This window comes from Talpa europaea (assembly GCF_964194135.1).
Source record: "Talpa europaea genome assembly, chromosome: 9".
NCBI classification, from domain to species: Eukaryota; Metazoa; Chordata; class Mammalia; order Eulipotyphla; family Talpidae; genus Talpa; species Talpa europaea.
The window spans coordinates 100,716,011-100,728,801 of record NC_140076.1 but is presented as its reverse complement, the minus strand read 5'-3'; the positions used below and the strand labels follow the sequence as shown (position 1 = coordinate 100,728,801).

General features: G+C 41.4%; 1 protein-coding gene across 5 annotated transcripts in view; it reads left to right on the top strand.

Moving 5' to 3' along the window:
• Positions 1 to 5,042, top strand: part of DBT (dihydrolipoamide branched chain transacylase E2) — a gene marked incomplete at both ends in the record, with an annotated part of 33,836 nt that extends 28,794 nt beyond the window's left edge. For 4 of the 5 annotated variants that reach the window (XM_084242838.1, XM_084242836.1, XM_084242835.1 and 1 more), the window contains 3 exons: positions 209 to 400; positions 536 to 607; positions 4,875 to 5,042. In XM_084242838.1, the coding sequence (XP_084098964.1) occupies positions 209 to 400; positions 536 to 607; positions 4,875 to 5,042 (432 nt within the window). The remainder of the gene's footprint in view (positions 1 to 208; positions 401 to 535; positions 608 to 4,874) is intronic. The other variant, XM_084242837.1, reaches the window with a different exon arrangement.
• Positions 5,043 to 12,791: the final 7,749 nt, after the last annotated feature.

Genomic DNA, 12,791 nt, shown 5'->3' with positions numbered 1-12,791 from the left:
CCAACTTACATTTCCACTAACAATATATAGAAATAACCTGTTGCACTGTATTCTACCTTTTTCAAAAATTATCTATTTCTTGATATCTTTTAAATCATCACCATTCTGGTGCAAATGGTTTTTGATAGGTATTTTTATAAGATAGAAAGCTTGCTCATCTCTTTCCTGTTAACTTGTGGAGACCATATTTATACTTTTTTTCCCCTAGGCTTCTCATAACATTGGGATCGCAATGGATACTGAGCAGGGATTGATCGTCCCTAATGTGAAAAACGTCCAGGTCTGCTCTGTATTTGAGATTGCCGCTGAATTGAATCGCCTCCAGAAACTGGGCTCCGCGGGTCAGCTTGGCACCACTGACCTCACAGGAGGAACATTTACTATTTCCAACATTGGATCAGTAAGTAATAGAAATGTTCAAATTCTTAAACCATAAGTCAAGATTTTTAATCATACTCCCCACTATATTTCATTAGTCATTTTTGCTCTAAATTCATTAGCCATTTGTTCCTCTAAATTTTTCCTTTCTTTTTAGATTGGTGGTACCTATGCCAAACCAGTGATACTGCCCCCTGAAGTAGCAATTGGGGCTCTCGGATCAATTCAGGTATGTTTATTAAATAATTGGAAAAAGAATTTAATGAACTTGAGAGAAAACACAAAGAAGAGCAACCATTTTTGAGATTTGCCCTCGCTTTGTAGGTTTAAGCGTGGTATTTGCTTTAGTAAGTGACTTACTTCTTCCTAAGAGCTAGGCTTACAATTCTAGCGGCTGTCTCTGTAATAAGTGATAGTGAGCTGCATTGTTTCTGTGTGGCTCATCCATTCCGCATTATGCCAGGCACAAAATAATAGCAGATGTAACCAGTTTGCTTTTATCAAAATGATCTTTGTTTCAGAATACCAAAGAAAAATAGTAAGCAATACTAAATTACCATTTATAGCAAAGTAAGGCACTGCTTAGAGAAATTTTTCAAACTTTACTATGTTCAAGAATCATTGGGAGTACTTGTTTAAAATGTAGATTTCTTGGCCTTGGGAACAGAGCCCTCAGAACTTGCGTTTTAAAGAACTCAGGTAGTTCCAACATAGTTCCTCTGTGGCCAGGTCATTGCAGACACTGACTTAGAATAAGGGTTGCTTTGATGGTTAACCCTGGGTACACATTAACATCATCTGGACAACTTGAAAAAACTATTCAGACTCACCCCATGCCAACTGAGTGAGAATGTGGGAGATGAGACTTGGGGCTTCCCTATTAACTTAGGGTAGAGATCTACCAGTATTAAAACTGCTGGTCCTGGAGACCATTTCAGTACCAACGTTATGAAATGTTTTTTGTTGCTACATTAACCTTGACTTAGTCTCATAATTTCAAAAGAACCTTTCTTCTTTATACTGATTCTTCATGTCTTTTTTTTTCCCTCATGTCTTTCATGCATTTATTACTTTCATTTTGGCATCCCAAACGCTCCTAAATAATTTCATTCAGCCTTTTATTTTCTAGTAGATTGTGCTGCCTCTGCTAAGTTACTCCCTGTTCTAAGTTTCTATATTCCCCCTTTTTTTTTAAAGATTTATTTTATTTATACAAGTGCCAGGGTACAGGCCAGATGCGCGGGAGGGTTAGAGGATTCACCAGAGACAGAGCGGGGAACAGAACAGGCAGGCTGAGTGAAATACACTGCTGAGGGGAACTGCTGGCGAGGCAGGAGAGGTCTGTAGGGTATGAATATATGGGTTGTATCTGATTTGGGTGTTTTTTTTTTCGTGGGTGGGAATTGGCTATTATGAATAATGCCAATGGTATTCAAATATCTGCTCCACTTTACAGAATCATTTTACCCATGGCTTCTAACTAAGCTATTGAGAAAGAATAGTTGAGCGTTTAAATCTTCATTGTGACTTAATGTAATGTAACTAATCTGTTGGGTGGAGCCAAATAATACTTCATTTCTTCCTCCCTTTGTGTCATCTCTCCTTTGTTATTTTCTGTTTTCACTATAAATTAAATCCTATTGAATGGTCTAAGTCACTAAGACCTCAAATCGCAATCCTTATCTTCCGCATTATTAAATTGGGGCAGGTGAACATCCTTCACTTTGACTTATAGAAAGCCTCATTCTTCTGACTTTGCTCCTACCTACAGCTTATTCCTTCTAAGTCTCCATTGTTCATACCTTTTCATCTCCCAGTTTCTAAATGCTGGAGATCCAGTGCTCTGCCTGGTCCTTTTCTTTATCTGGTCCAGGTTCATGGCTTTAAATATCACTTACACAATGATGATTCCCAAGTTGCTATCTCTAGACTAGCCCTCTCCTTTAAACTCCCAACTCTGCTGGGATGTCTAGTCTAGAATTTCCTGCTCCTTTCCTCACCAACCTTCATCCTCAAACCTTCTTTTCATGAAGTCTTACCTTTTAGTGAATGGCCATTCTGCTCAGAAACCTCCAGTACATCTCATCTCATTCAGGGTCAAGGGCAAAGTAGCTGCCTGAACTCCGTGACCCCACACTGCTCAGGGTGACTCTATGGTGCTTAATATGGGGCCCCTCTGCACAGTGACTTACATCCAGACTGTGAGGCGATAAATACAGAAAGGGAAAGTAGGTCTTAGAAACAGACCTTTACAGCAGTTTGATAGAGTAATTTAATGTCTATTGAATTGAATAAGTTAACGCTTGTATATTGTGTCTTTTTTTTTTTTTAAGATTTATTTATTTATACAAGAACCGGGGTACAGGCCAGAGGTGCGGGAGGGTGAGAGGATTCACCAGAGACAGAGTGGGGAGCTGAACAGGCAGACTGACTGAAATACACTGTTGAGGGGAGCAGCAGGCTATAAATTAAACTATAAATTAACTATATATAAACCATAAACTATAAATTAACTATATATAAACTATAAATTAACTATATATAAACTATAAATTAACTGTAATTTAATTATAGTTAATTTATAGTTAATTTTATAATTATAGTTAATTTAAATTATAATTTAATCTCTCCTGTCACGCCCAGAGGTCTGCTCGCCATGTGGGTTGCTCCGCAGCTGGCGGGGATCGAACAGGCACTGCAGAGGCTGCAGACAGCCTCACAGCGCTGCACTCAACCGCCTGCGCCACCAGGGAGGGCCCCCGTTGTGTGTCTTTTTTAATTTCATTTTTTAAATAACTTACTTTAACATGTTATTAGAAAAAAGCCTGCACTGGATTAGAAATTTGGGGGGTGGGTAAGGTTCTTTACAAAAGACAGAGTGAGATCTATTGCTCTTAACCATGTGACTCAACTTTGCCCTTCACCATTCACCCTTGCCACTGCAGCCGCCATGTCCCACACAGTTATGCCTCTTCTCTTTCTCCTTGGTATCCACGTGGCTGTCTCCTCCTGTGTTCAGTAAAGAAGCCTTCTTAGTGAGGCTTTCCTGCCCACCCTGTCAAAAAAAAAAAAAGCCACCTTTCCTCCCCTGCCTGTTCTCTATTGGCATATTGCCTTATTTTTTCTTTGCACTTTAATACCCTTATATTTTACTTATTTATCTTTACTGTCTCTCTTTACCCTGTAAAATGTTTGCTATAAAGATTACTTTTGTTCACTGCCTTATCCCCAGAGTCTGGACACAATAGGTGCTCAATAAACATTTGCTAGTAATTAGAATCTGAGATGAAATTTACTGTACATATGGAAAGTGTACAGGAGACAGGAAGAAAATACCTTGCCAAAACTCTGAAAACTTGAGGCAGAGCTCATGAAGATGAAAAAGTGGCACTTTTTTTTTACTATATATATTTTTTTTAAAGATTTATTTATTTATGTATACAAGAGCTGAGGTACAGGCCAGAGGTGTGGGAGGTGAGAGGATTTACCAGAGACAGAGTGGAGAACAGAATAGGCAGATTGACTGAAGTACACTGCTGAGGGGAGCAGCGGGTGAGTCAGGAGAGGTCTGCTGTGTCATGTGGGTTGCTCCCAGGCGGGCCGGGGATCGAACTTGTGCTGCAGAGGCTTCGGACAGCTTCATAGGTTGCCTCTCAACCCCTTGCGCCACCAGGGAGGCCCCTATTTTATATATTTTTTACAGCATTTTTCATTTTTGCACAAAGTGTGCATTTTCATCTTGGTTATAGTCCCTATACAATTCCTACCCCCCTTGTTTTGATCCTACAACCTCCTCCTCACACTGTAGTGTGTCTCTGGTTTATAGCTGCGTGTTGATTTTGATTTTCACTTATTAGAATTAGTCTTTTTCTTTTTCTTTCTGGCTTATTTCACTGAGCATGATCCCTTCCAGCTCCACCCATGTTGCTGCAAATTGCATGAGTTTATCTTTTTTGATTGCTGAGTAATATTCCATGGTGTATATGTACCACATCTTCTTGATCCAGTCATCTATTTTTGGGCATTTGGGTTGTTTCCAAAGCTTAGCTCTTGTAAATAGTGCTGCTATAAATATAAGGGTGCAGGTGCCCTTTTGAATTAATTTTTCTGTGTCCTTTGGGTAAATACCTAGGAGTGGAATTGCTGGATCATATGGAAGCTCCATTTTTAGCAGATTGAGGAACCTCCACACAGCTCTCCATAGTGGTTGGACCAGTTTGCACTCCCACCAACAGTGCAGAAGAGTTCCTTTTTCTCCACATCCTCGCCAACATTTGTTGTTGCCAGTTTTTTTAATATGTGCCATTCTCACTGGTGTAAGATGGTATCTCATGGTAGTTTTGATTTGCAGAGAAAGTGTCACTTTCTGATGTCATTTGGGATGCCCATCTCCTCTCTGTAAGAGGGGCGTTGACTGTCATCTTTCACCATTATTATTGTTAGGGTTGGCGCTTTGAGCAAGTGAAAGTTGACTCTGTTCTTTCCCTTATTTCTAGGCCCTTCCCCGATTTAACCAGAAAGGAGAAGTATATAAGGCACAGATAATGAATGTGAGCTGGTCTGCTGATCACAGAATTATTGATGGTGCTACAATGTCGCGCTTCTCTAATCTGTGGAAATCCTACTTAGAAAATCCAGCTATGATGCTTCTAGATATGAAGTGAAGAACTTCTTTGAACTTTCTGAGCTCCCACAGGATATGTAGAGCTTCACCGTGCAAGCACATGGTCTTCATTACAATTTGTATTATAAATGATTTGTATTGTATGATTAAGGTTCTAAGGCACAATATTTATCACTTTTCTGTTCAACTTTTTACTGAAAATAAATACTGGTGTAATAGTTCTTCTGGGGCTGTCACATGTTATAGGTCATAGTATCACTTCTTTATATGGTGCTGAGGTCTTTGTGTCAATGGATTGAAACTGGCAAAAACATTAAAATTAATAACTTGAAAGACAAGTAGCCATATATTACATACAGTATTTGCCCTGTTTTTTCCTTTAATTTTAAACTGACTCCTAATGAAATTTGAATTACACTTGGGAAAGGGAATTTAATATGTAAAAATATTTTCCGTCTTCCCACAATCATGCTAATTATTACATAAAATAAGTGCAATTATATTTACCTTATAAGATATCCAGGAGCATGTGGCTCTGTAAATTATCATCTATCAATGTCTTATTTATTAAATTAATCCTCTTAAAAGGGAAAATTATAGATGGATATTAAAAATGCCCCATAGAGTTTTAAAACCACTAAGGCTATTAAAGATGTTTAAAATGAATATGCTTTTGGAATTTTGGTAATGTTTTGGTGTTTGACTGGGAAAAAACTTTTCCTTCACAAACTTGCTTCATAGTAAAGAAGCTACTTTAAATGTAGCAGCCACTGAGGTCTTACATTCAGAACCAGCTGCTTTTCCACTTTATCTGATATTCTTAGTATTAGGCTAGAAAGTAGGAAAGGATAAGAAATTAAGGTCTATTCTCCATATTCTGAGAAGGAGTGTAAGAGAAGAGCCTAATGGGTAATTATAGGCATTCAAATAAAGTGTATACAGAAATGAAGGTATGACCGTTTGGTTGGAGACCCACTTTAATCAGAAACAGACTCCTGAGTAATGTAATCCACCATCTTAAAAATGAATGGAAAACTAAATTCAGGTGAAATTTGAGATGGTAGAAGTTGTTTTAATGTACTTAATTATTTTCAAAATGGTGATGTTTAAATTAGAAAGCCATGAGTTAAATGTTATTTTTTTTAATTCAAATATATGGAGTTACAAAAAATAAAATCATCTATAATCTTACCACTATTAACATCTTGATCAATGTATCTTTATAGATAGCTATTCTTTTTATAAAAATAAGTCAAGCTATACTATTTTATAATTTGGTACATTATTTTATGGGTAACTTTACATGTCAATAAACAATTCCACATCATATTTTAAATGGCTGCAAAGTATATTATTATTACATAACAAGCATGATGTTAAGCGTTTGGGCACGCAATGCCCACCCTCATGGTACCTGCCTTTACTGGGCTCACAGTTGTCTAGTGCCATCAAAGCACAGTGCAGTTTCTCTATGATCAGGGCAGACAGGTAAAGGAGAGTCCTGGAGCCCTCAGTGGTTTTTGCAGGCTTTTATTGCATTTTTTTTTTTTTTATAGAGGCATGTTTTCTTTCTTTCTTTCTTTCTTTCTTTCTTTCTTTCTTTCTTTCTTTCTTTCTTTCTTTCTTTCTTTCTTTCTTTCCTTTCTTTCCTTTCTTTCCTTTCTTTCCTTTCTTTCCTTTCTTTCCTTTCTTTCCTTTCTTTCCTTTCTTTCCTTTCTTTCCTTTCTTTCCTTTCTTTCCTTTCTTTCCTTTCTTTCCTTTCTTTCCTTTCTTTCCTTTCTTTCCTTTCTTTCCTTTCTTTCCTTTCTTTCCTTTCTTTCCTTTCTTTCCTTTCTTTTCTTTCTTTCTTTCTTTCTTTCTTCATGCACTGGGTACAGTCAGAAGCGCGGGAGGGTGAGAGAACTCACCAGAGCCAGAGCGGGGAGCAGAGCAGGCAGAAGGACTGAAGTACACTGCTGAGGGGAGCAGCGGTTGGCAGGAGAGGTCTGCGCGCCATGCGGGACCCTCCTTCGGTGGCCGGGAAGCAGCCGGGGATCGAACCGGCGCCGCAGAGGCCGCGGGCAGCCTCGCAACCCAGTGCTCAACCGCTGCGCCACCGGGGAGGCCCTTTTATTGCACTTTTTATGCAATTTGTAATGCTGCAATCAGGTACACAGCAAGCAGAGGGGTGGGGGTGGTTAGGGGGCCTGGAGGCTAGCAGGCCTCCCTTTTTCCTCACACCCCCTTGAAACGTCTCTCTTTCTGGGCGCTGGCTTCTCTCGTGATCTCTCCACTGTCTGCTTCTCTGCTACCACCAGGGTCCTCGTGATGCTGCCCTTACATGCCCAGCCTCTCAGCCCGGTATGCCCACTTATGCATGCCCACACCCTACTCCAGGTGTCCACCATCAGGCACATATGTAAGCCCACAGGTGTGGATCTTAGATGCCAATGGCAGGAGGGCAGAAAAACCTTACAATTTCCACTTACCCTAAAATAGTCTACTGGAGGAGGTAGCTATTCAATTATAAAATTATCACACCTCTAAGTAGGAAAAAACATGGTGTAAAAGCATCTGATGGAGGTTTCTGATCCTGTCTGGGAGGATCAGGAGTTGGCTATACCATCATTTAACCAGTTCCCTATTAGTGTCATTTGCATACTTTAAAATTTTAACATCTCTCCCCCAAATGTCTCCTAAGTGGTTCTCTCTTTGGATCTACCTTTCTCCTGAGTTCCAGGCACCCATTTTCTCTCTCTAGCTTCTCAAGGTTACCACCATTTCAGTAAGATCCATCAGACAGACCAAGTCAATGCTAAACTATTTAAGCCAAACCTAAGATGGCTCGTTACCATTGCCATGCTCTGCCATGGAAACAACCAGGGCTTTCTAATGTCACAGCAGGTATTACCATTTAAGCCAACACTGAAGGTAGCATGCTGTAATGGGCAGGAAGGGACAGTGCAGGTTTTCTATGACCTGAGCAGATAGGGTAAAGGAGAAGTCCTGGAACCCTCAGTGGCTTTTGTTGAGATTTACCAGGTACACGGCAGGCAGGGGTGCTGGAGGGCCGGGAGGCTGGCAGGCCTCCCGGCCCTCAGCAAGTCTTCACTCTACCTGGGCTCTCCGGCATTCTCTGGTGGCCTTGTACTCTGCTGCTCTCGTGGTTTTCTCTGCTTCTTGGCGTCCCCGTGACGCTGCCCTTATAAGTCCAGCCTTAGCCCAGGTGTACCTACTTGCGCATGCCCACACCCTACTCCAGGTGTCTGCCATCAGGCACGCATTCAGGACCACAGGGCTCCATCATCAATCCTAATGGCGGGAGGGCAGAAAAGCCTGATACTTTTCATTTACCGTACACATGCTTTCTTGACGTTTGCAAGCTCAGAATTAAGTAGAAACGAAAATGAATGCATTCTGATACAGTCAGAAGAGCTTTACCCACAAGCTAATTCATGTGCTATTCGACTGATCCTGGTGGGAGAACTGGTCAATTTGCTACAACTGAGCTGGAGAATTTGGAGAGACTCCAACCACAAAAACAACTGAAGCCTAACAAAAATAGCAGCAGTTCTGTTACTGAGAGGTCATTTAGAGCCAGCTTTTACTGAGTACTGTGAGGAATGTTCAAACCAAGCCTGGGGAACAGCTGTTGTGAGTTAAAAAGAGGTGGGACAGAAGAAATGAGCACAGTGGGAGATCAAGAATTTAGACTGAGGGGTAAGTCAGGATAGTCAAAGGAGGGTTGTCGCTAATCTCAGACTGAGGAGGAAGCAGAATCTCCTCCAAGCTGTCCGCAGGGTGCCCTGACCCACTCATTCCTAGAGCAGGTCACTGACTGTGTTAAACTATTAACTTGAAGTCTGCTGCAAGAAACATCTAAGTGGGCTTTAAATATGTGGTGACTAGTTCTAAAATGTCATAAAAGGTAAAGCTGAAAATGTGGCCAAAAGGAAAGTTTAAAAAAAAGGAAGGTTATAAAGTCTAAAGAAATTGCAAGAGGGCGGTCATATGGAAAAACCTAGTGTAGGGTAAGGAAAAAATGTCAGGCTTTTCTGCCCTCCTGCCTTCAGGATAGATGATGGATCCTTGCGGTCCTGAATGCATGCCTGATGGCGGACACCTGGAGTAGGGTGTGGGCATAGGTAGATGGGATTCACCTGGGCTGAGACGGGGCTTTTAAGGGCGGCGCCACGGGGACACCAGTAGAAGCCGAGAAAGAAGCCGAAAGAGAAGCTGAGAAAGAAGCAGCAGAAGCTCAGAAGCAGAACCACGAGAGAGCAGAGCAGCAGAGATCACCAGAGAGCCCAGAGTAAAGACTTGCTGAGGCTGGGAGGCCTGCCAGCATCCCGGCCCCGCCAGCATCCCTGCCTGCTGTGTACCCGGTAAACCCCAATAAAAGCCTGAAAACCCGCTGAGGGCTCTAGGACTCTGACTCCTCCTTCACCTGGTCTGCTGGATCAGAAAACCTGCTCCGTGTCCAGTCCTGACCCTACACCTAGTAACTGAATTTCCTGGAAAAATGCAGCCAGAGTTTAAACTGAGTAAAAAAGGCAAGTTGACTAAGTGGCTGGCAGGTGCAATTAAGTTAGTGGAACCTGCAGGGAGGAATATAAATTGGAACATGACTAACAGTGTGAAATGTTAGCTATTCAAATGTGACAGAGCAAACCAAGGACTTCACAGGTTGCACAAGAACATGGCCTTGGTCCCATTGTGTTTCTGGCATAAGATTAGAAGAACCAGGTTGGTTGCTGGGACAAGGCAGGACAAAGTCTCCGAGAGATGCCATCATTTGAAAACAGCTACAGTCATTTACTATATTAGCTTCTCTAATAAGCTTGGAAATATTAAAGCTACTGATGAATAAATGCAATGCACTTCAATTTAATAGACGATAGATAATATTTCCACAATGTTTCTTTTTGTTTTGTCATACTTTCTTTTTTTTTTTTTAAAGATTTATTTATTTATTTGTTTGTTTGTTTGTTTATACAAGCATTGGATACAGTCAGAAGTGCAGAAGGGTGAGAAAATTCACCAGAGCCAGAGGGGAGAGCGGAGCAGGCAGATTTACTGAAACACACTGCTGAGGGGAGCAGCGGGCGGCAGGAGAGGTCTGCGTGCCATGTGGGACCCTTGCCAGTAGCTGGGGATTGAACCGGTGCTGCAGAGGCTGCGGGCAGCCTCGCAGCCCAGCGCTCAATTGCTGCGCCACCAGGGGAGGCCCTGTTTTGTCATACTTTCTAATACAATAAAAAATCTCACTGGACATTCCATCTTTACTAGACATTAAGGGTTCTGTATATTTTTGTGGGAACAATTCATGTAGTTGTCTTTTGAAATGTACACTATGTAACTGTTACAGGGCAACCCCAGTGTGAAATGGGGTGGCCTGACTGTGGGTCCTCACCAACCTGCTTAAAAGGGACTTATAATGAGACTCAACTGGAGGCACATACAAAAACATTAATAAAGGGTTTATTTACATGGGCCCCCCTGGCAGCACAAGGGGTTAAGTCTAAGCACTATGAAGCTATCAGCAGCCACTGCAGCATGAGTTCGATCCCTGGCCAGGATGGTGACCCACATGGCGCAGCAGACCTCTCCTGTCTCGCCTGCTGCTCCCCTCAGCAGTGTATTTCAGTAGATCTGCCTATTCTCTTCCACTGTCTCTGGTGAATCCTCTCATCCCCTGCACTAGTTCTACATAAAAATAAATAAAATCTTTTAAAAAGGGTGTGGTGGGGTCATTTACAAAAAGGATAAATGAAGAAATGAATTAACTCAGGGCGAAAGAGAAAGATAAATTGGTGAATGCATCCTACTAGTTCTGCTGAGCTGGAACCCCAATAATAGCCAGCGAAAAAGTAAGGGCCCTCACGGCCCACATGTCTGGTTATATATCAAGCCTGGCTGCTTAACTCCACCCACCCTCAGTTCCCAGAAATTTTCCCTTCGGTGGTGATGACGTTGTGGGATTTGTAGTGCTTTGTGTCTTCAGTCTCTTTGGTGTGGGGTGGGAGTGGAGTCCACAAACCTGTGTTTGTGGAGTCCGTTCAGAATATCCTTTCCCCCAATATAACCTCAAAGGTTGGCTCAATATCCTGGGAAGAATTGTCATTCCTACAGTACTATGTAGTGTAAGTTTGAAATTCGGTGTCATTTTTATTTCTGTAGCATTAAAAAGAAACCCATAAATATAAAAGCAGAAGGAGCATGTCTTTTACGTGCATGTGGCCCCAATTCAACATATAGGAAGCCAGGGCTAGTTCTGTGCTATGGACACATAAGAGGTACTGATGCAAGTTTATACTGGCTTTGATTCTATACTTATCCGATTTCAAATTTAAATTACCCTAAGAAGTTTACATAATATTCTTGCTGCTGCTTAGTTTCTTTATCTAACATGAAATGTACTAACTAGTTAAGTACATTGAATTTTATTAAATAAAATATATTTAATAATAGAAATGTATAAGTCTGTATATAGTTATGAGTACATAAACATATAAAAGCATATACATACACATTTTCACTTTGGAATCAGTTTTCAAGTGCTTTATTTTCTTTTATTTTAAATTTAGTTTGCACCAATTTCTATTTCCTACAATGGTACATCAAATATATTTGTATGTGAAATGTACATATATATAACCAGGGATGTGGTTAAATAACTGTGTACAAGAGTATTAAGTTCAGTGTTATTGGACTTTAAAAAAAAATACATACAAGAACTGGAGTGTAGGCCAGAGGTCCCGGGGGTGAGAGGATTCACCAAGACAGAGTGCGGAGGGCCTCCCCAGTGGCGCAGCGGTTGAGCGCTGGGTTGCGAAGCTGCCCGCGGCCTCTGCGGCGCAGGTTCGATCCCCGGCTGCTCCCCGGCCACCGGAGGAGGGTCCCACATGGCGCGCAGACCTCTCCTGCCGCCCGCTGCTCCCTCAGCAGTGTACTTTGGTCCCTCTGCCTGCTCTGCTCCCCGCTCTGGCTCTGGTGAATTCTCTCACCCTCCCGTGCTTCTGATTGTACCCAGTGCTTGTATAAATAAATAAATAAATAAATAAATAAATAAATAAATCTTTGGGGAAAAAAAAAAAAAAAGAGAGTGGGGAGCAGAACAAGCAGATTGACCGAAAAACACTGCTGAGGGGAGCAGCGGGCAAGACAGGAGAGGTCTGCTGTGCCATGTGGGTAGCTCCCTGGTCGGGGATGGAACTCCTGCCACAGTGTCCAGTGATAGCTTGATAGTGCTATATTTTTAACCCCCGTACCACCAGGGTGTTCCCTACAGTGAACATTTAACTGCACAGTTCAGTAGTGCAAAGTATATTCACAAGATGCAACTCTACACCCCAAATATCTTCTCCCTGCTCCCTCCGTCCTTCACAACAACCTTTCTGTTTTTCTGTTTTTCTGATTTTTGACTACTTTGGATACTCCATATGAGTGGATTCATACAGCATTTATCCTTTTGTGAATGGTTTATTTCACTTAGCATAATATCCTCAAAGTTCACACATGTAACCTGAGTCAGCATCTCTGTCCTTGTTAAAGGTTGTGCGTCATTCCATTGGCTGTATATACATTTTCTTTATCCATTCACCTCTCAATATTTGGGTTGCTTCTACCTCTTGGCCATTGGAATAATGCTGTAATGAATATGGGTATGCACATATCTTTTAGAGATCCGCTTGGAGTTCTTTTGGATAACATTTTTATTTTTTTTTTTTTCCATAGCATCTATACTCAGTGCTCTGTGTTTCTTTCTTTTTTTTTTTAAGATTTATTTATTTATACAAGCACTGGGTAC